The sequence below is a fragment of the Sarcophilus harrisii genome, chromosome 5, assembly GCF_902635505.1.
Source record: "Sarcophilus harrisii chromosome 5, mSarHar1.11, whole genome shotgun sequence".
Taxonomy (NCBI): Eukaryota; Metazoa; Chordata; class Mammalia; order Dasyuromorphia; family Dasyuridae; genus Sarcophilus; species Sarcophilus harrisii.
In genome coordinates this window covers 1,013,191-1,035,219 of record NC_045430.1, presented here as the reverse complement: position 1 = coordinate 1,035,219, position 22,029 = coordinate 1,013,191, and the positions used below count along the sequence as shown (strand labels likewise).

The window sequence follows — 22,029 nt, the reverse complement described above, 5'->3', positions numbered from 1 at the left end:
GAAAACCCTCCGAAGCGGGCTGGGGCGCCCGGGGTGGGATCAGCTTGGGCCTGCCCGGCCCCAGGACAGAGGCTGCTCTGGGCTTACCCCGCCGAGGGCCCGGAGGTCTTGCCCAGAGTCCCCGGCCAGGCAGGGCCCCCCTCGTCTCCTGGCTGTAAACCCTGGTGCTTCCCCGACAGGATGGGGGGGGGGCTTCTTCCTTCTAACTCCAATCCTACTGGTGATGGGAAGCAGAACGGCTCCCCCGGACCCAGGTTTGCGGCCCCCAGGACCCAGGTTTCCCGCCCGCAGCCCCAAACCGCGCCCCTCACCTTCCGGCTGGGCCCCAGGCTGGTGGCAGAGGGCCTCAGGGGCCAGGTTTGGCCAGGCCATTCCAAAGCACGGAAAACTTCAAGGTTCGCCCAGACCACCCAAGCCCGGCGTCCAAGGCCCTCCACACTCTGGGGCTCGTGGGTGAGAGGCTCCCGCCCATAGGGATCACTGGCCTCCCAGCACCAGCCTCCCCTCCTTGCCAGAACATTGGCCCTTCTCCCCCCACAGCCCCCTCCCCATGGAGGCTCCGCCCAAACGTCCCCCCCTCACAGAGCCTCCCTCCCACCCGGTGTCTCTGGGATGCCCTTAATGGCGCGTCTCTGAATTGTATTTCTCTAGGATTCCGGAACACAAAGCAGACAGTTCTGTGTCCCCACACAGGTGCCCCCCCCAACGCTGGGCTCTGTACACAGCAGGTGCTGCATAAATGCTTGCACAGAATGCACCAGTAGATGGACCAGTGAGCACGTGGCTTACCTTGTTGTAGTACTGCACACGCACCGAGTGCCACTGGCCGTCACTCACTCCCCCCCGGACCAGGGGGGCCACGGTCGTCCTCGTCTCTCCTGCAGGGGGCAAAAGGGGGCTTGCTCACTCATCACACCCCCCTCCCTGCCAGGACAATGGCAGCGGGACCGGACTGAGGGGAAGGGAGGGGCAAGGGGACCTTTCCCCGCTCACCAGCCGAGGAAACTGAGGCACGGCCCTGCTCCTCCCTGAGTACCAGGCCACCCCTCTGGCACCGATTTCTCACGGCCCCGGCTCAGGGAGCTGAGATTTGGGGAGATCCCTCTGCCAACTTAAAGGCCCAACTGCTCCCTGGAGGGGCTCCCGGGAAGGACGAGGCCTCGGCTGCTTCCCTGCTCGGGCCTTAGGGCAGGGGCTCCTGGGAAGGACGAGGCCTCGGCTGCGGGCCCTTCCCCGCTCGGGCCTTGTGGCAGAGGCTTCCCTGTGCGGGTGCTTGTTCAGGGCCGGGGGCCACTCGCCGCCCGCTCTGTGCCCAGCTGAGTCCTTGCTCCCTGTCTGCCTCATTTTCCCCATCTGTAACTAACTAGAGATGACCCTTTCCTTCCCCGTAGCAGCCAGATAAGATTTTTAAAGCTTGGCCGAACTTCAAACAACTTTTACTTACTGTTGTTCCTATTTTTATTATTGTTATTGGGCCGAAGGGCCTGGAGAGGGGAAGTGCCCTGGGGCCTCTGGGCTCGGAATTCCTGGCTCCTAATTAAGGGGGGGAGTGGGAGGCTGGGGGAAGGGGGAGGAAGGAACCCTCCGGGCTTTAATGAGATTATTTTGTATTAGGAGCCCCAGGAGCTCGCCCTGAAAAGACCCTCTTCATTCTCCCCCCCCATTCTGCCCTAGACAATAACCCCATTAGCAGAAGGCTCCCTTCCCACAAAGGCCTGGCTACAGATTAACTGGTCATTATCCCAGTCCCCGAGGGGAGCTCATTCACTCGCAAGAGAGACTCCAGTCCCTGCGCTGGGGGCGGGGGTGGGGAGGGGGGGATGTGTCCAGTGTCCCTGAACCAGGACTTCCATCGCTCAGGGAGCTGACGGCCGGGCCTGGGGGACGCGGGGAAGGCCTGGGCTCCCAGGAGGGGCCGCACCTGCTGAGAAGGTCAGCTGGATCTGCTCCTCGATGATCTCCAGGGCCAGGAAGTCATGCTTCTCATTGAAGCGGCCGTTGTACAAGAGAAGGGCGTTCCTCTCTCTGGTGGCAAACCTAGGGACAGAGAAGCAGCTGGGGAGGGGCCCCAAGGGGAAGGGCTGCGGTGCAGGGCCTGAGAGGGAGGGAGTGCCCTGGGGGAGAGGCACCCTCTACAGGGCAGACCCCACCCCCCCGGACGAGGCCCCATTCACCGGATGGGACCCCATCCACCGGACAGACAGCCCAGCCCACTGAGGACCAGAAGCAGCAGGGAGATAGGGACTCTGCCATCTATGACCTGACAGCCCCAGTGCCAGACCCGGTACCCGGCGCAGAGTCAGAGCTTCCTGGACGCTGGTTTCCCCTACATTATGGTCTTTACCGAATCAGAGCAGCCTTGAGCCGCCATCGGTCCAGCCCACACTGAATCCTCTCTGCAGAAGTGGGATGTGAGCGTTGCTGACCAGTCCAAGGTCCCACTGACCCATAGTTTCTCAAAACCAAAGAGAAGGTGTGTCTGGTGCACTGTGCATAGCCAAAGGTGCCTCGGTTTCCCGAAGGGCAAGATGAGGACTCAGTTCCCAGCAGCACCTAAAGGCTCTTCCCTGTGTGAGGGGAAAGGGGGGGGGGGTCTTCACGGGAAAGAATGCAAGGGCTGGCACAGAGCCGAGGCCCTTCCCTCGGATCCCTGATTTCCAGAGCCTCCTGCAAGCTGCAGGACAGCATGGCTGAGCAGCAGCAGCTTCTGGTTTCCCTTGACTCAGCTCTCCTCTCCAAGCCCCTGGGAGCAGCAGAGCTGCTCCTGCTGAAGAGTCTGCTTTTCAAAAAGAAGTGGCTGGAGCCTTTGAAGGGCCACGGGTCCTGCCCAAGTCTTGACAAGTTCGGAATTCCGCGGCCGCCCTGGGAGCCAGGAAGCTGCACGCTGGCTGGAATGCAGGAAGACCAGGGCCTCGGCAGCCGGCACATCCGTGACACATCCGTGTCGGTCTCCGGCGTGGAAAAGCGCTCGTTTCCTGGCCAAAGCACTCAGCCCCAGATCGGAGACCGAGGCCAGGGAGAAAATAGTCCCTGAGCGGCTCAGATCTTCCTGGCAGCAGCGCGGAATCCCCAAAGGGAGAGATCTGCAGTTCTGGCAACCAGAGATGGGACGACCCTGGAGGGATTCACTGGGGGGCTAGTCTGGGGCAATGCAAAGGTTTCACTGGGGATGAGCTCCCTCCTAAGGGTCTTTTCAAGCTGGAATGGTGGGCTGAAGGTAATCATAATTATAAATCTATGATAGTATATGTATACATACTATCCTAATTAAAATAAATTATAAAAGAAGATAAAAATGAGTAGAGGTAAAAGTAAAGTTCAACTTTTTCAAAGTTTTTTTTAAAAGTCCACTTCCAAGGAACTGAAAATTGATGGCTGCTCATCAGCTGGAGAATGGCTGAATAAGATCCAGTGTGTGAACGTAATGTAATATTATTGGTCTATAAGAAATGGTGAGCAGGCTGATTTCAGAAAAGCCTGGAAAGATCTACATGAACTGATACTGAGTGAACTTAGCAGAACCAGAAGACTGGACACAGTAGCCGGAAGATTAGATGATGATTAACTGTGATGGACCTAGGTCTTTTCAACAACGAGGTCAATTCCAATAGGCTTGTGATGGAGAGAGCCGTCCCTATCCAGAGAGAGGACTATGGGGACTGAATGTGGATCACAAAATAGGATTTTCACTTTTTGTTATGGTTGGTTTTTGTTTGCTTATTTTTTTCATGTTTTTTCCCTTTTTATCTGATTTTTCTTGCGCAGCGAGATGAATACGGAAATATGTTTTGAAGAATTGCTCATGTTTAACCAACACTGGATTGCTTGCTGTCTACGGGAAAGGGGAGGTGAGGGGGCAGTGGGAAATTTTTTTTGCAAGGTTTTGCAAAGGTGAATGATGAAAATTCTCTTTGCATGTATTTGGAATTTGGAATAATAAATAAATATGTAAATAATAAATAAAAATAAAATAAATCTATTTCTTAAGTACAGAACAGAGGAGATAATGGCTGGGTGAAAAAGATCTGGAGGTCTCAGTGCCTTTCCAAGTTCAATGTAACTCGAGGTATCCTTTGCCACCCAAGGAGATGAGTCAGATCTTGGGCTGCCTTTAGGGTCCAAGTATTCTCAGCTAGAAGGCTGACATTCCACCCTGGGTGGTCGTGTCCAGTTCTGGCCATCACATTTTAGAAGGGACAGGGGTGAGGCGGATCAGGAGAGGAGGGAGCTCGGATGGTGAAGGGCTACAATAGCAGGTCACGTAAGGTTGGGCTGAGGGAACAGGACGTGTTTAACTGAGAGAAGATTTGGGTGTCAAGATACCGTCTTCAAGTGCTGAGAAGGCTCTGGGCTCTCTTGGAGGAAAGAGGGAGAGACATATTGTGGCTTGGCTCCGGGCAACAGAACGAGGAGCAACAGGTGGGAGTTACAGAGAGATAAACTGAGACTGGATATTAAAAAAGCTTCTTAAGTTAATTGGAGCTGTCGCTCGTGGAAGGGGCTGCCAGGAAGGCTGCGGCTCCTCACACAGCAGAAATTGCACCCACTCGTTAGTCACATCCGCCATGAGTGGCCGCTGAGGTCCCAAAGGGAGCGGTGAGCTTCCATCATGAGCCCCTTTCTAGCCTGGGGGGGGGGGGGGGAGGGGAGGATATCGGCCCCAGGATGCATGCTGGGTCCTGGGCTGGCCCTGACACTCTCCAGACTGCCGAGGCTTCAGGATCTGAAGGTGGCAAAGGTCTGGTGTCCCAGGCTCCCCGCTTTGCCCTCCGGGGTCTTCCCAGCTTCTTCCCCAGCCGAGTCTGGGAGCATCAGCTGCCCCTCGCCGGCTTCGGAAAGCCAGAACTTGCATGCAGATCATGGGCAGAATTACCCTGGCCCAGCCCCTGTTCACTGACTGGCATTTTCCAGAGGCCCCTCGCTGGGCGTCCACCTCCCATTGTGAGAGACTATCAAGAAGGAAAGTTCACCAGCCCTCAGCGGCCTCTCCTCGCCCCATCGCACCTCCCTGGGGAATCTGGCAGGTAAACGGGAGAGTGTGGGGAGTCCCTGGCGCTGGACACCGAGGGGGGCTGGGACCGGGACTCAGAGGGGGCCTGGGACCGGGACTCAGAGGGGGGCTGAGACCAAGACACTGAGGGTGGCGGGCAGAGGCTGAGCTGGGCACTGGGGCTCAGAGGGTGGCGGGCAGAGGCTGAGCTGGGCACTATTCGCCAGTCACTGCTTGGTGCGAGGACCCCGTAGGGCAGTCCACACAAGCCTTGACGTAAGCATAGGTCCTAAGGAGACTCTGGGAACACTTGCCCACGGGACCAATTTCCCAGCGCCAGAAGCGGCGGGGTCCAAGTCCTTGCTGGCCGTGGGCCTTCCCTGCACCCGCTCCCAGGCCCCCCCCCTCACTCTGCTCTCCTCCAGGGCCCGGCGGGGCGCTGAGGGGCTCCGGAAGCCCCTGAAGGAAAGCTTTTGGTACTTGCCCGCCCCACAGCGCACTCCAAGGCGACGAGGGTGCGGAACTCACGTGAGCGAGAGCGTGAAGTGGAAGCGCTGGCGGAGCCCCTTGAAGGTGACGAAGGACTGGGCCGGGAAGCTGCGCGTGCTCACCCCGCAGTAGGGCTTCTCGTACTCTCCGGGGGGACACTCGCACTTGAAGCCGCCCACCAGCAGGTTGACGCACCTGCCGCCGTTCTTGCAGACGCCGGGCGCGCAGCGGCCGGAACGGGCGTTCACTTCGCAGAATTCTCCTGGTGGCAGAGGAGAGGCAGAAAGGGGAGTGAAGAGGAAGAACAGGCATGACCTCACAGAGTCCAGGGGGAGCTCGGCAGGGGCATTATTCTCCCATTTTACAGATGCGGAAACTGGCCGAGAGCGGCTGGGTAGCTTGCCTAAGGTCCCGCAGAGCTAAGTGCCAGAGTCGGGATTTGAATCCAGGGCCTTCATTTTAAGTTCCAAGGTAACCAGGGTGACACAGCTAATAAGTATCTGGGACTGCATTTGAACTCAAGTCCTCCTGACTCGGTCTAGTGCTCTAGCCACTGCCTCACCTGGCACACAGTAGGTGCTTAATAGTTGCACACGGAATTGCATTTACGCCTGACGAGGTCATTAGTCCAGCCTTCTCATGGTATAGGGAGACGGTCGGCACTTGGCCCAAGTTTGCCAGGCAAGAGGCTCCGGCGTTTGGATCCAGACCCCGCCCATCGGGTTCTAAAACCAAGACTGTGGGCCACACGCTTTGTGACCAAACTCATTGGAGGGGGGCCGGTGACTGGCCAGGGGCCTCCCCGATCCAGGAGTGGGGATGTCAGGCAGGGTTGGGGGGGAGGGATGATGGAGGAAAAGCTCCCCCCTCCTCCCCACTCCAGCCGGCAGAGAGCGGGCTCCTCCCTGCCCTGTCCCATCCCGGGCTGAGCTGGGCAATATCCCCCCTGGGGCGGTCAGAGGGGGTGGGAGGCCCGCAGGCTAATGCTGCCCTCACAGCGGGGGTCCGGCCAGTGATGCTGTTATTGTTATTATCCTCGTTTCACCGAGAGGTAAACGTGAGGAGGAGGAGGATGACAGAGACAGAGACAGACACAGAGAGACAGAGAGAGAGATAGAGGAGACAGAGACAGAGGGAAAAACAGAGGGAGAGGGAGAGACACAGAGGGACAGAAAGACAGACAGACAGACAGACAGACAGAGAGAGACAGACAGACAGACAAAGAGACAGAGAGAGAGAGAGAGAGAGAGAGAGAGACAGAGAGAGAGAGAGAGACAGAGAGAGAGAGAGACAGAGAGAGAGACAGACAAAGAGAGAGAGACAGAGAAACAGAAAGACAGAGAGAGAGAGACAGACAGACAGAGAGAGAGAGAGAGAGAGACAGACAGACAGACAGAGGCATCTGTGATAAGAGAGCACAGTTCACCAACCACCCTGGTGGGGTCTTCCCAGAGTCACAGCTGAACAGCTGAAATGTATAAAATAAACTACCCAGGATCATGAAGGAAACCGTTGTCCTGAGACAGGCGCACACCAGCTTGGGGACAGGGAGTATCCAGGGCCGGCGCCGCCCCTGGAGGAAGTCAGCCACACTCTGGGATATTTAAAAGATGTTTTGTGGCATGAAAAGCCGGACTACGGCTTCTGTAGCAGGGGCTGTGGGCTTGTTGTCTCCCAGGGAGGGCGGGGATCGCTTCCACCTTTGTGTACCCGGCCCTCAGCACAGGACCTGGTACACAACAGGTGCTTAATAAGAGCACACTGAGTTGATTTTAGGACTGGGGGGCCATTGGGCTACAGACAGATCTCATCCCTCCCCACCACGGATAGCGATAATAAGCCGCCAGTGGATATGACGCCGCACAGACGGGATCTCTGCGCTTTCTTGGGCCTCTTGGGCTATCTGCAGAGAAGGAAACTGAGGCAGAGGGCCGTGCCCAGCTAGGAAGCTGCGGCCGCTGGGAGGAGCTGGCACTCAGGCTGTCCCCGTGAGTGCTGGCTGCGAGGTACAGTACATTCCTGCAGAACAAAAGGAGCCCGAGGGAGGGGGAGAGACTGAGACGCTGCCGCCGAACCGTGACCAAACAAACAAAGAGAGTGGCCGGCCCGGCCCCGCAGCTCCCATCAGCCTCTGCTGCAGCACCTCCGCGGGCGCCCCGGGGGGCTTTGGGACGCCTCCGGTTCCACTGCAGCCTTCGAAAGGGGCTCCAGCCCAGCTCGGAGCAACTCACCGTGCTTTCCTTCCTCTGGCTGTCCCTGCCGCCTACGGTGCTCTCCCCCGTCCTCATGGCTTCCCAGCCCGCCTCTCCAGAGGGGGGGGGTCCCTGCGGCACCGACAAGACCTCCCCGGGAGGTTACCTTGTATCTCTCCCCATATCTGATATGTGTGAGTCGTCTCCTGGTTACAATGTAACCTCGAATGTATAGACTTGTCACCGAGCGTGCGGTCTGGCATACAGTAAGAGCTAAATAAATGCTTATCGAATGGTTGATTAGCAGAGGACACATCCCGGCTCCCTACTTTATAAGCAACGAAGTTTCTCGACTGGCCCCATGGGGTCGTGGCTTTAGGGTCCCCCGTCCACCTCCCCAACCCCTATTTTTTTTTTTACAAATACAGGAAATAGACCTGGAAGTGGGAATAAGGGGCAGATGCCCCTTACTCATATCCTCCAACTCTAAACCAGCTCTCCCCACCGTTCCACGTCCTCTCTCCTCCTCAGTTTCCCCACTTGTAAAATGGCCAAAATACTGACATTACGGCATCTGCTGGGCTGTTACTCTCATCGGGGTTAGACGGAAACGATGCTAGTCGAGTCTGGAGGGCCGGCGATTCTTATTATTGCTCTCTGAGCCTCGGCTTCCCCATCCATCAATTGGGGACATTCACACCTAAACCGCCGGCTGCCCGAGAGAACAAAGTGCCTCGTAGCTGAGAAACGCCAGGGGCTAATTATTCACCCTGACAGAGCGCAGGGCCCTCGGAGGGCGGCATCACGGGCTCCGTTAACCCTCTCCCTGCTGGGCACTCCCGGGGACCTGTCCTGACCTGCAGGGAAGCCCCGCGCTCTCCCCCCGCCCGCCCCCCACCCCTGGCGCCCTCGGCACTTAGCAGGAGCTCAGGCAAAGACCCACACAATGGAGGCTCTTTGACAAATCTGAGGCTGCCCGCTCTGCAACACAATGGTCCTAAGGACCTGCAGCACAATGATCCTGGGACCCGGAGAGTGCGGAGAAAGGACTGAGAATTCTGAACGCAGATCAAAGCAGGCGATCCCCACTTTCGCGTTCTCTGCTTTTTTCGGGGCTTTTCCCTTTTGTCCGGATCCTCCTTGTGCGACAAGAATAATGTGGAAACATGTTTACATGATCGCACACGTATGACGCGTATGATTGCTCGTTATTTGGGGGGAGGAGAAGGAAAGAAAAAAACCTAAAACTCAAAATCTAATTTTAAAAAAGAATATTGAAATAACATGGAGTTGGCAAAATACTATTTATCCCAAATAAGTAAATATTTGCATTTTATTAACTAATCCTTATTTAGTTATGAAATATAAACATTAATTAATATTTTAAAAATAAGGAAATAAGTTTAGAAGCTAATTGCCAAAATAACAAGAAATGTCTGCGAAAATTTCCTGTGTTTCCATGTAAAAAGTCCTTGAATGGGATTCCAGCCTGGAAAAAACCCGAGGGAAAGGTGTAGACTGCCTAGCGCTAGGTCTTGGGCGAGGTATGATCAGAATTGGTGGGTGTAGTTCCTACATGGGAGGTCCCTGACAGAATTACAGTCTTTGAGGTGGGGTTAGGGGCTCGAAAAGAGAAAGTGAGAAGCCTTTGAGAGTTATCCCGAATGTCAGCACTCTGCTAGATTGCACCACCCAACCTGCTCATTTACAGGCAAGAGGACTTGAAGTTGGGGGAGAGAATAATAAGCATTTAGAGCACCTACTATGTGCCAGGCACTGACTAAGTGCCTTAACAATAGTCTCTCCATAGATCCTAGCAACAACTCTGGCGGATAGGTATTCTTTTTACTCCCATTTTACAGTTGAGGAAACTGAGGCAAACAGCTGAAGTGACACAGCCATCTGAGTCTGAGGCCGGATTTGAGCTCGGATTGTCCTGATTTAGCGCTTTATGCACTGTATAGAGGGGCTATCATAGCCCCAGGCTGAGATTTCTGACCCCCTCCCCACCCCCACCCCCCGCCAGGCTTTTCTCTCATTACCACGTGGCTGCTCACTTCAGTCTCCCCTGTGGTTTTTCACTGGACGTTTCCTCTGTTTCTGGGGGAGAGCAGTGGCTTTGTCTATAATATGCTTGGCTGACGACTCCAGGGGGACCCGATCTTTCCCCCCACAAACTCCTAACTCTTCCCCATCAGTTGTCCATCAGCCTGGCACGGGGGAGGGAAGCCTGAGCTTGTCCTGGAGCCAGAAGCTCCAACCTCATCCCAATGTGACTGGAGAAAGGAGGGAATTCCACGCGTGAGCGTATCCTTCCCAAGGGCATGAGGATCCCGAGGGGGTCTGGGAAACAGCTGGGAGCCGCAGGCCTCGGGGCGTCGGCAGGGAGACCGCAGGGGCCGCCATGAGAGAAGGGAGCCGCTGGGACGGGGGGCGGGGGAACGCCCGGCCTGTGGCCTGGCAGGAGGCGCGGTCGGTTCTGGGTGCTAGCGTTTGGACGTTGCTGAGCCGGAGCACATCCGGGAAGGGGGACATGGATGGAGAAGAGTCCCGGCCCACCAAGGGAGGTCCAAGGGAGGAAATGGGCACTTGGAGCTTTGGGAGAGAAGAATGGGAGCAAGGACAATTATTCCTGAGCATCTGAAGGTCTTGGGTGTGATGGAGGCTCCTTAGCCGTGTACTCGGCTCTCCTGGAGAAATGGCGGGGAGACACTTGGGTTTGATGCCAGGGAACCCTTCTCAAGACAGGGGAAGGAAGGAGGGCTCCACCCTGGGAGGGCTCCAGGAGAAGGGGGAAGCATTTGTAAAGTCAGAGGCTCTCTCGGGATAAAGCTCCCTGCTGTGCCCCTCTGGCAGAGGTGACGAGTTTCCTACCATAGGAGGCAGGCACCTGGAGACTGAAATGTCAATGCCTCATTTTACAAAGAGAGAAACTGAGGCTCGAAGAGGGCCCGAATGGCCCTCCCTGGGTGCTAAACCATTTCCAGGCCAGAGGCTCCGTGTACCAGGCCACACTGTCTCCCTAACTACAGATGACAGCAACAACAAACAGAAAATAAACCAGCAGCCTCACACCTGGGAGTCAGCTTTCAGACTCCCCTCATATACTTTTGTGGAAAGTTCAAAAGTGCGTTGGAGAAGCTGCTCCTACCGAACCACAAACCAGGCGAGTGGGACTGTCAGCACGGCCGCAAGGGCCCGGAGCTGCAATCCGATAGCCATGTTTAATAATGCACAGCAATGAAGAAAGCCTGGGGGATGATGGGGAGGGGACCAGGGACAGGAGTCAGGGTCAGCTTGGAAATAGGAAAGAAATGTGCTCCTCTTCAGCAGTGCAGCTAGAAATTTGGGGTTCCCGGGAACCATGGGCAAGAGCTTTCCCCTGTGGCCTCAGTTTCCACAGCTAAAAAAAGAGGAGATTGGGCTACATGACTAGCTCTGACTTTCCCTGTTCTAAGCTCTTTTCCAGCTCAGACATCCTCTATTCTAAGGGCCCTTCCCAGCTCTGACATCCCCTGTTCTAAGGTCCCCCCAGCTCTGACATCCTCGTGGGGGACCACATCAGCTCCCTCAGTCACAGAATCACCCCTGTTTCCCTTTTAGGCCTCAGGACAAACCTTGCCTCCCCCACCCAATCAAAGTGTTCCTCAGCACTTAGGGACAAAGGCTTCTCTCTGACACCCACACTAGGTCCTCTCTGTCCCAGAATGAACTTGACCTCGTTTCAAGCGTCAGCAGCCCCCGGGCCCCTCTCCCTGCCCCCTCCCACCTGGGCTGGTTCTGCCCTTTCTGGGCTGAAAATCATTCTCCCTGATGGAGAAAATGGAAAGTGAGTCAGATTTGCCACCTGTGGGGCAGACGCTGGGTATTGTGGGATAGTGGAGGGTAAATCAGTGGGCTTGGGATCAGGTGGGACACCCCACTGACTGCCGGGCAAGCCTCTCCCTTCTTGTACCCCTCCCCTCTCCGAGACTCAGGGGCTCTAAAGGCCGAGCAGGAGTCACCTGCGTGTACGGGGAGCTCCGTGAAAACACAAGGCCGGGGTTCCAAGCCTGAGGCCGGTTGACCCTAGGGAAGAACCGCTGCTTTCCCGAAGGACAAAGGCCCCCAGGACCTGGCCGCAAATCTGACTTTATGGCCCAGTATTTCCTGCTATGGACTCCGCAAAGGATTCTCTCTCTGCTGGATCATTAATTACTACAAAACCGCCCCTGGGCTGAGTGCTGGAGACAGGGAATCAGGCCTGCCCTGCAGGGGCTTCCACTCTGCTGGGGGAAGCGAAGCCCAGAGAAGTTACAAAGTATGTATGCAGGCAGCAATCCTCCGGGATACGGGGGAGAGCCGGGGTGGCCTCCCCCTCTCTCCCCCCACAGCTCTCGGCTCCTAAGTAAGTGTGACTTGGGGCAGCCCATGTGGGGCTTCAGTCCCTGTTCTGGAAAGGGAAGGGGGCTGGGCTAGCCAGCCTTTAATGTTCCTTCCAGCTCTGCTCCTCTAACACCAAACAGAAGCGAGCTGGGGGACATTCCGAGCTCCCTCAGAAGCGGATCCAGCCGCTGATCAGCAGAGGCTGTGTCTGAGGCCCATGGGCAGCATTGGGAGCGTTGGTGCAAGAAAGCACCGCCTCCATGGCCGAGGGGAGGACCAGCTGACAGTGCCAGTAATGGCGTCTGAGTGGGGTTCAACACTGGGGTTCCATTTACTCCTGGGATCCCGTGCTCATAGGTGGAGCCAGAAAGGACCCCAGGGATCATCCCCTCCAAACCCTTCATTCTGCAGCTGGAGAAACTGAGGCCCAAAGATGAGGAGATTTGCCTAAGGTTACACAGAGAGTGAGCACTCGAGAGCAAAACAAGAAATACCCTAATTTGGAGAACAGTGTGGCTCAGGGACAGAAGCCGTCAACCTCTCTCCCCCTCCTCGGTAGCCCCAGAGCTCGTTCCCTCAGGAGCAAACCATGTCAGACTCCTTCCCCTCCGGCCCCCTGGCCAAGGCTGACGCTTGCTTTGGCTCTCACACACACCCCTCCTGGCCCCCAGCCTCCACTCTCCCAAGGCTGGCTGGGCTACCAGGAACCCAGAGACCTGCCAAGCTGCTGCCCCAGGAAAGCGGGTGCACTCATTTAGAGGGTCAGGGAGCCAGCCTGCCGTGGGGCAGCGAGCACGAGCTTTCAGATGATCTGCTGTGTTCTACTTAACCCAGGCCTTATTCTCCATGCCCAGAACAGTCAGCAGATACTCAGATGCTTCTGTAACTGAGCTGGTCCCAGAGATCAGAACAAGGTGTAATCTGCCTATTGTTCCCCCTACAAGATATTCCACTTCCCACCATTTGGCCTTTGTCCCCAACAACTAGAATGCTCTCCCGCCTTATAGTGACCTCTCAGAATTGCTTGGTTCTTCTACTTAAGAGTCTCTTGACATCCTTGTTATTATTCCTCCCCCCGCAAAAAAAGAGCATCTCCCTTCTACCTGTGCAGGCTCTGAACTTCAGAACCATCCTTCGCTCTGCCAAATATCCTCCTCCCCCTCTCCCAAGGTCAGTCAATTCTGGTTTTTTTCAGCATCTCTCTTGTCCCCAGATCTGGCTCTTATCACCTGTAGCTCATGTGATATTGCTGGGCAGTCATGCCCCCTGCCAGCCTCTCTCCTCGTTCCAACTTCCACACCTACTTTGTTCATATTTGATCTACATGCAGTGTAGACCTTGCTGCCTAGGATGGGGGCAGGGCTGGAGGGAGGGGGCAGGGCTGGAGGGAGGGAGCAGGAGCTATTTTCTTTGGGTCTGTCTCCCCAGCAGGGTGTTTGGCACAAAGCAGGTGCTCCACGAGAGCTGGTGCAATTGAATTGAACTTCAGGAAACTTGCCTGGGACGGGGCAAAGAGTAGAGTCAGGGACAAGGTTCAAATCCTGCCTTTGCCATTTGTCCTCAGGTGATCATGGGCAAGTTCCCTCCCCTTCCTGGATCTGAGGCTCCTCATCTGTTAGAGGAGATTTAGACACAGCGGTCTTTGACATTATTCCAATTCTGGAGTTAGTCTAGTCACTGAATTAAAGGAGGGAGGCTTTCTCTTGATGTGGGTGGAAAACAATAAATTTCTATCCAACTGAGCTGTCCCACAATGAAATGGCTGCCTGGGGAGGAAACGGGGAGGAGTGGGGAGGACTAGGTTTACCTTCCTGCCCCTCTTCTGGAGGGAGGGAGGTGACCACTTGGCAAGGTTTGTAGAGAAGAGAAGAAACCAAATGAGCTTTGAAAGAGAACCTTCTCACTCGGAGATCCTGTCATTTAGAACCTCAGCCTTTCTACTTGTTAGCTATGTGACTTGGGATACTTCCTGATGATCAGAGCATAATGGGCCACCTCTGGAACCAGGGGACCCTTAGTGTAATGGCTCCCCAAAGGCTGAAAGAGCCATTTGTTGGACTGTCCCTTTCTACCCTCAAAACTCTGCTCCAGCCATTTTCTACATGAAGTCTTTTGAGTGTTCTATCTTTCTCCTTATGTGTTTGTGTGTATATGTGTGTGTTTATGACATGTATATGCACACATAGATATTCATAAACACATATTATGTATATGTAATTTTGTGTGTGCTTATTTCTGTATACCTCATCTCCCTTGATAGAATGTATGTTCCTTTAGGGCAGATAAGATTTCCCTCTTGTTCTATACCTAATGCCTTTCCTAGTGCCCAGTACACAGTAGGCACTTAATAAGTGCTTGAGGATTGACTGGTTCTATCCAGGTATAGTCCGGGCTTGCTCTCCCCGTTGGGCTCTGCCTCTGAGACTCTAAGGGCCCTTTTAAAGATGCCCACCTGGTCTCCCTGGAGCCCTCTCCTTCCAAATGGGCTTGAGAGTGATTTCCCAGGACTCTGACACACCCAGTTTTCAAATGTAAATAGTAAAAGGCGCTCCATGCCAGGGAAACCATTTGCGGTTGGTTTCTCGTTCTGTTGGCTGGGATTACCCACGCAGACGCTGAGATCTGAGATCGCAATAAACCAGAATAATCAGGATGTATATTCTGTCTGTATTTGCCTCCAACCCAGTCTGGCCTTTTCAAGGATCTGATGTGTTGAGGCCCATTTACTGTCTGGAATCCCCGGCACCCAGTGACCTCCTCGGCACTGACTATGTTGCAGCCCAACCAGCTCCTCCTTACCCCAGACTCCTCCTGTCCTCCTCGTCCCAGACTCCTCCCGTCCTCCCTCCTCTCACCCTCCTGGGCTTTCATTTTAGAGAAGAAATGGGAAGAGCACCAGCCTGAGAGGGAGAACCCTTGGTTCTGCTCCTCCGTAGCTCTATAACTTTGGGCAAATGCTCTGACCCTAACTGGGGGCAGAACTAAGGTCTCGGGAGCATCCTCTGGAGAATGGGGGGTTAATGCCTTGGAATCATAATCTCTGTAAAGTACTTAGCACAATGCTCTGCACATAGCAAATGTACCTTCTTAGTGTGTCTGGGTCTGTGTGTATATACATGCATGTATATGTATATGTATATTATATATATATAATATATGCTATTATGAATCATACTAAGAAAATGCCCCAAATATCCATATGTATATATACATACATATATACGCTATTATGAATTATACTAAAATGCCCAAAATATCCACATACGCTATTATGAATTATACTAAGAAAATGCCCCAAATAACTGATCACATATATACATATATATACATATACACAGACACACACACACACAAATATATATAGGTATAGATTATTTGGAGTATATATTTGGGTATATATACAAACATATGTACTATTATGAATTATACTAAGAAAATACCCAAAATATCCACACCTATATATGTATACATACATATATATACACAAATGTACATAATATGCTATTATGAATTATATTAAAAAATGCCTCAAATAACCATACCTATATAATATACAAATATACATACATATGCTGTTATGAATTATACTAAGAAAATGCCCAAAATGTCAATACCCATGAACTCAGAGATCCAACTACCAGACACATACCTCAAGGAGTTCAGTGACCAACAGAAAGGCCCTAGATACCCCAGAATATTGATAATGACGCCTTTTAAAGAAGCAAAACACTGGAAACAAAATGAATGCTCATTTCCTGGAGAATAGCTGCACAAGCTGCATTCCATGTGGAGAACTGGCTGCAAGCTCGCTGTTCTAGGCCCCACTTACTCAGGCAGATGGGGTTCCCAAGGGGCAACTGACTTCTCCCCTCAAGATTCAAGTATTATTGCACAAATGCCCTGCTTTCCCCATTGATTATCAGTTGATATCAATTAGCCAGACAGACTTAATTTGCTTTTGGACATGGGAACTGACCAAGGTGGTATAGTGAGAGCAGTTGGTATGACTTCCCTGATGTTACCCCCCAAAATAAAGTCTGGGTCCCATTCTCTCACTACACTAACAGGATGCTGGGCCCAAGCTGGGAGCTCATGTAGCTAAGTGCTTCCTAGGATTGGAAGTCCTTTCCTTTCACAGGGCCTTCCTGAAATCTCTCTGCCATATTGTGTGGTCTTTACTCGGCTCTCGTTGGAATCCTAAAGTTGCCCTGCCCCAGTCCATCTAGTTTGTCCTTGATTCCCAGTGTGGATCCTGCTGTCAGCTACACTGCTAAGATGTTCTGGAAAGTCCCAAACCTTCCGACCATCTGAAGGCCTACAGGGTGAACTTCTAAGGTCAAGGCTGGAAAATGCTCACTCCGTCCCCTGCCTACCAAAGAGATTCCCTTTCAGGAACTTGACTGGAACCATTTCCACCCCTGGGCTGCCCATCGCAGAAAGCCTTGATTCTGAACTGGTTTGTTATTGAATCCAAAACCATCTATGCCCAAGACCCTTCATCTAATCACCCAGTGCTTCCCATGTAGGGTCCTTTCTTCTCATCCAGCAGCTTTCACTCCTTCCCGAGTCAGGAAGGACTTTTCAAACCTAGTTGCATGTCTTTGGTGGGTTCGAAGGAAATGTCCCCACCTGACAAAGCTAGAGAATCTTGGGATAACTGATGTAATTGCCTTTCCTACTCTCACACACAGATCATACTGGGCTCTAAGAAAGGATGGAGGCAATGAACAGACGGGATGGGATGAGCTGATGACACTGAAGCAAGAAGGACCAGGAAAACAGGTCAGTGAAAAAACCACCAGTGAAGGACCAGGAAAACTCAGGTCAGTGAAAAGAACGCCAGTGATGACTGTATCAAAGCTGAATGCTGGGAAATTCTAATGACCAGGCTGGATCCAAGCTGGGCCCCAAGTGAGAATCGGTTCATTCATTCAGATGTATTTATCATGTGGCTCTTACTGTGCCCAAAACTGGGGATACAGATGAATTTATATTCTGAGCGGGGGACCTAGCACAGCTTGGAGAGCTGGGGCCAGGGAGAAGCCCTTTGTGCCTGAAAGTTACAGAAGTGACAAGTGCTTAGGGGAGAAGGTTGACACACCCAATCCAGGAACAATGGCCCAGTCACTGTGACTGTGGTTCCTGGCTCCAGAACTGGAGGTAGGGGGAAGAGAGGGCTTGTGGTGAATAAGGAGGCAATGAGGAAGTAGCTGGAGAGGAATGATGTGAACCGTGGCCGGGGCTTTCCTGGTCTGGGCTGCCTCTCCCCCCACCCCCTGACATGAGGCTGGGGGCAGGAGCCTTGTGGACACTGACTCTGGGTGATTATAGAACTCGGTGTGTGAGGCCTGACTTTTTGGACGCACTGCTTAGTGTGGCTGATTTCCCTCCGCTTTATTCTTTTAAGTGCCGACCTTTTGAGAGGAGAGAAGGGAATGCTCCATTGGGGAGGGCAGATGAGGCAAAACAAAATTTACAAATAAAATGTATTTTTAATGAGGTTATATTGGAGACCTGTAGGGGCCTACCAGCTCCGATCAAGGATCCTCCAGGCCTCAATTCCACGGGATCCTGGAGGTCTGAGTGCCAGTCTGCCCTTCTACCCATGCTCTGCACTCAGTCCTCCCCATCAGTGGTGGCAGGGGACTCCTGATTGGCTTCTTGCCTCTACTCTCTGCAGCCTCTGCCCTTACAGCGAACAAAAGGCCACTGTCCACCTCAAGAAGCTTCAGTTGTCTCAAGTAAAATGCCATTTCCGCTGCTTGGCATTCAAGGCTCTCCATAATCCTACTTGAACTTGTCTTTTCAGGCTGATTCAAGATGGAACACTGGAAGGTCCTCACCTCACTGACCACCTCAGGGCCCAGCTTGTCTCCTTCCCCTGGCATCCTTCCCTTCTCACTGCCACCTCTTAGATGCTTTCAAGGTTCAGAGTCAGGATGCTCCTCTCCATGAAATCCATCTCAATGTCCTCTGCTGTTAATGTTCCCTCCCCTCCTCAAACCACCTTGTCTTTATTCATCCTGGTAGATGCTGCTTTTCCCAAGGAAACATAATCCCTTCTGGGTAAGAGCCTAGCATAAGACTCGGCACACAGCAGGTGCTTAATAAGTGCACGTTGAACTGAACTGAAGGGCAAATGTTGTGCTAGATCGTGGGGAGCCTTCAGTGCCAGGAAAGGAAGCTGACCTTGACTTGGCTTGCCAGAAGGAGCCTCGATCACAGATCTGAGCAGCCTCCCTTGGTGCCCTGTGAGGGCCGTGGGCCCAAGGGGTGACCACCCCTTCTCGTTGCCAGCCAGGCCCAGAGTACTCATGTGGCAAAGTAAAGGGGCCCCTGCCCGGCCCAGGTGTAGAATGAAGGCCCAAGGGGGCCAGGTGGGCGGAGCTCGGAGGATTCACCGTTACTGGGAAAGCAAACCTGGGGGGAGGAAGGAGCCACAGGCTGGGGCGGAGGAGGGGGCAAGGATCCTCCAGGTGGCAATGGGGTCAGAGAAGCCCTGGGCTTGGCGGGAGGCCAGGCGCATGCAATCGGGAAGGTATGCAGCATCTCGGGCTGTGTTTGCTTTCTTGGTCGGGATCCAAGGTTTCCAAGGTAGCCGGTGAGGAGTGCAGGGGGAGGAAGGGGCCCAGCGCCATTTGCTGTTTGCACAGAATTAGTCATGGGGGGCCCACAGTTAGAGGACCTGCCCCAGGGTGGGGTAGGGGCTGCAATCTGGAGAGACTAAGGCAGTGGGAGTCCTTGAAAGACCAAGCAGTAACTAGCCTGCCATCCCCATCCTCTGGGGACCGAAGGGTGCCATGGTCCTGCTTCCTGATGGGCAAAGGGGACCTGAAATCCCTGCAGTACGTGTGGGCGGGAAGTGGACACGGGGGTTCTAGCTCGGCTCTGCCAGGACCTCTGCAGGGCACCCGGGAAATCCCCTCCCCTTTCCCAGTCTCCCAAGTAGGAAGGAAGGGGGTTTGTCCCAGTGATTCTGAAGGTCTCTCGGCCCCCATGATCCTCAGTGCTCCAGCACTCCGGTCCTGTTAATACAAAGAGGGAATCCCCGAAGGGGGTGCGTGTAGTCACATTTGTCCTCTCCAGAGCTATAATTACACGTCAAATATAATCCTCGGCTCCAGCCCAATGGAAACGAGCAGTTTAAATTCAAATAACGCAGCTCCCCACAAGGTCCCTCACACCCACCAATCAGAACCTCACGGTCTGTTCTTTGGGCCTGACAGCCCTCTCATTCCTTCAGAATCTCTGCTTTGACTCCCAAAGTCCCAGAGCGAGGCGGGAAGTCCTCAGATAACAACCCCTTTGAAAATAATAAAAATAAAACAGCTTTCTTCCCTTGAGGAGGGGAGAAGGGAGTGGGTCAGCTTGCACAGGGCTCTGACTCAATAAGCATTTAGTCAGCACTTGTGATGGGCTTATGTTCCCATGATGCACCAGGCGCCCGTGATATGGTGCCAAAAATGAAAGAATCCCTCTCCTCCAGGGGCTTGCCCTCCATCAAGGAAGGTGATGTATCCCTACGGGTCCCTACACAGAAGACTATCCAAAGGTGCCAGAAAGAAGGTGGGCTGGGAGTGGAGCCCCCAGTGGCTGGGAGCTCCAGGAAGGGCTCTGGAAGAGAGGTACCCAAGGTAGGCCTTCAAGGAAGGGGGGACCAAGAAGAGGAAATGACATGGGGACCATCCACTGCTGGCCTGGGTTGGAGCCAGAGCAGCGTGTGGGGGCCATTGCCTGTCTCCTGGGATCCCACTGGCTCCGCAGGAAGAACACCCTTCCTCTCCTAGGGATTTAAGGTCTGTGGGCCCCTCTCCATGGGGGAGATGTCCCCTTGCCCTGGACAAGCAAGCTCCCGAGGGATCTGCCTCCCGTCAGCCAGGGTGCGAAGTCTGGCCCCCGGCCCGGAGGCAGTGGGGAACCATGGTGGGTTTCTGAGAAGGGGTGGAACCTGATGAAAGCAGGAGATGAATGGGGCAGGTGTGAGCAGGTGCCCATCGGGAGGTGGGGCTATCTCGGCATTCCATCAGGGTTCAGGGACATTTCTTTGATTGAATATGGAACGGGAACGTGTCCGAACGAGGAAGGGGCTGGCTTATGTGGAAAATGATGACGATGAAGAACAAGAGGCAGCAGGGAACCTGGGAGCCCTACCCCTCTTTCCGGGCTGAGCCCCTCCAGGTGCCAGCGCAGCCGGCTTCTGCCAGGCCCTCGTTAGCACGAGGCTGGGACACAGCCCCCAAACGAAAGCCTGCCCCGATTCTGACTGTCCCTAACTCACACATGAGGAGACGGAGCTCGGGGGGGACGGAGGAGCCGAGAGCGCGGGGTTCAGGAGGCCCCTGGGTCTGGCCCCGGCCTCCTCCCGGCCACCTGAGTAGTGAACCAGCCAACTTTGAGACCCTGAGTCTCTTTCCTTATTCGTGGGCAATGGTCTGAAGCTGAACGTCCCAGAATCCCCCCTCTCGGGGAGCTTAGCTTGTACCTGACGATGCTCATTAATGCTGCTTTTCTGGTTCCAGCCAGGCCAGAGAGGGGTGATGGAAAGTCATCTCCAGCTTCGGTAAGGCAGAGAGGACCGAGGGAGCTTTGTGCCCACAAGTGGGGGGAAAGGGCCTGCTGGCCAAGAGAGGAGGCAGGGAGGACGACCTCCAGAAGGAGGCCCAGTACAATGAGGCCTTCCCCAGCTAGCCCACGTCCCTGCCAGGCGTGGGAGCCAAGGCTGCCGGTCATCCCGGGCAATGCTGAGGGAATAAATGAGCCATGGGAAAGGAGGCTCGGGCCTGGCCCTGTCTCTGAAGGCTTGGGGGACTTTGGCTTGCTCACACAACGTCTCTGGGCCTGGGTTTCTTCACGCGTCAGTAAGGGGCTGCCTGGGATCTTCCCTCCCAGTTCTGACACACGGGATGCTAAGGTTCCTTACAACTCAACAGCTTTTTAAACAGAACAGAGAACATCGGAGTTGGGAGGGACCTTCGAATATGGAGCAGAGCCAGAAAAGAACTTGGTACATAGAACAAAAAAAAGTCTAGAAGAAAGGACTTAGAACATGGAGCTTTGTGTTTTGTAATTAGGAGGGACTTCGGGAACTGAGAACAGGGGGTATCAGAGCTAGGAAGGAGCTTAGAACAGCTGATGTCCAAGCCAGGAGGGAGCTGAGATCAGGGATATCAGAGCTAGGAGGGAGCTTAGAACAGCAGATGTCAGAATTTACCCTTAAAGTAGAAAATGCCCATGTTCTAAGGTTCCTTCCAATTGTATTTTGAGACTCTTTTCCCCGGTTCTTTCCCCTTGCCCATGAATCCCCAGCCCCAAATACCACAGAGAGACACGTCAGCTGAAGATGTGATTGAGAGATTTTCCAGCCATTCTGCTCATCTATTCCACAAGCCCTGAAGATCAGGAACTTTTCTGGAGATTGTGGAAAAAGTCAACTGGGAGAGAGACCTGAGTTCTTTGAACACAAGACAGAAAACTTCCCACAATCCCTGGCATGTGAAAAGTCCACTGTTTTAAGGAAGGACTGAATCTGTCCTGGGGGTGGCTCTTGGAGAGCCGGAGGGCAGCTGGCATTTTCCCAACCCCAATTAGCCCAAGACCATCAAACTCCCTGAGCAATTGACCACCTTGTTCTCCAGAACAGCTGCTCCAAACCTTCTCGGCTCTCCTCAAGCCTCTCACAGCTCCGCCTCCCTGCACCCTGTAGACTCCCCTGAACAAAACGAGGCCGCTGGACCAGAGCCCCCTCCCCCTCCTTCTGTCCTCCTCACTGCTGGACCCTCACACACCTCCTCCTCCATCACAGGGCCTGAGCCTGGTCCTTCTTACCGAGGGGAGCCTCCATCCCACCCCACGGCAGAAACCTGGTGGGCCCACTGTCTCATCTCTGACAGCATCTCCCTGGTCCTGGACCCTGGCCACCTTCCCCGCATCTCCGTTTTGGCCGCCTGTCACAGGCCGTTTCACGAGTGGGAGAATAACGGATGAACTTGCAGA

General features: G+C 54.1%; 1 protein-coding gene across 1 annotated transcript in view; it reads right to left on the bottom strand.

Moving 5' to 3' along the window:
• CELSR1 (cadherin EGF LAG seven-pass G-type receptor 1) overlaps positions 1–22,029 on the bottom strand; it is a 116,909-nt gene that overhangs the window by 41,108 nt on the left and 53,772 nt on the right. Inside the window, exons 3-5 of the mRNA XM_031938540.1 lie at positions 5,519–5,741; positions 1,922–2,037; positions 790–878 (exon numbers count right to left, since the gene is read on the bottom strand). Of these exons, the coding sequence (XP_031794400.1) occupies positions 790–878; positions 1,922–2,037; positions 5,519–5,741 (428 nt within the window). The remainder of the gene's footprint in view (positions 1–789; positions 879–1,921; positions 2,038–5,518; positions 5,742–22,029) is intronic.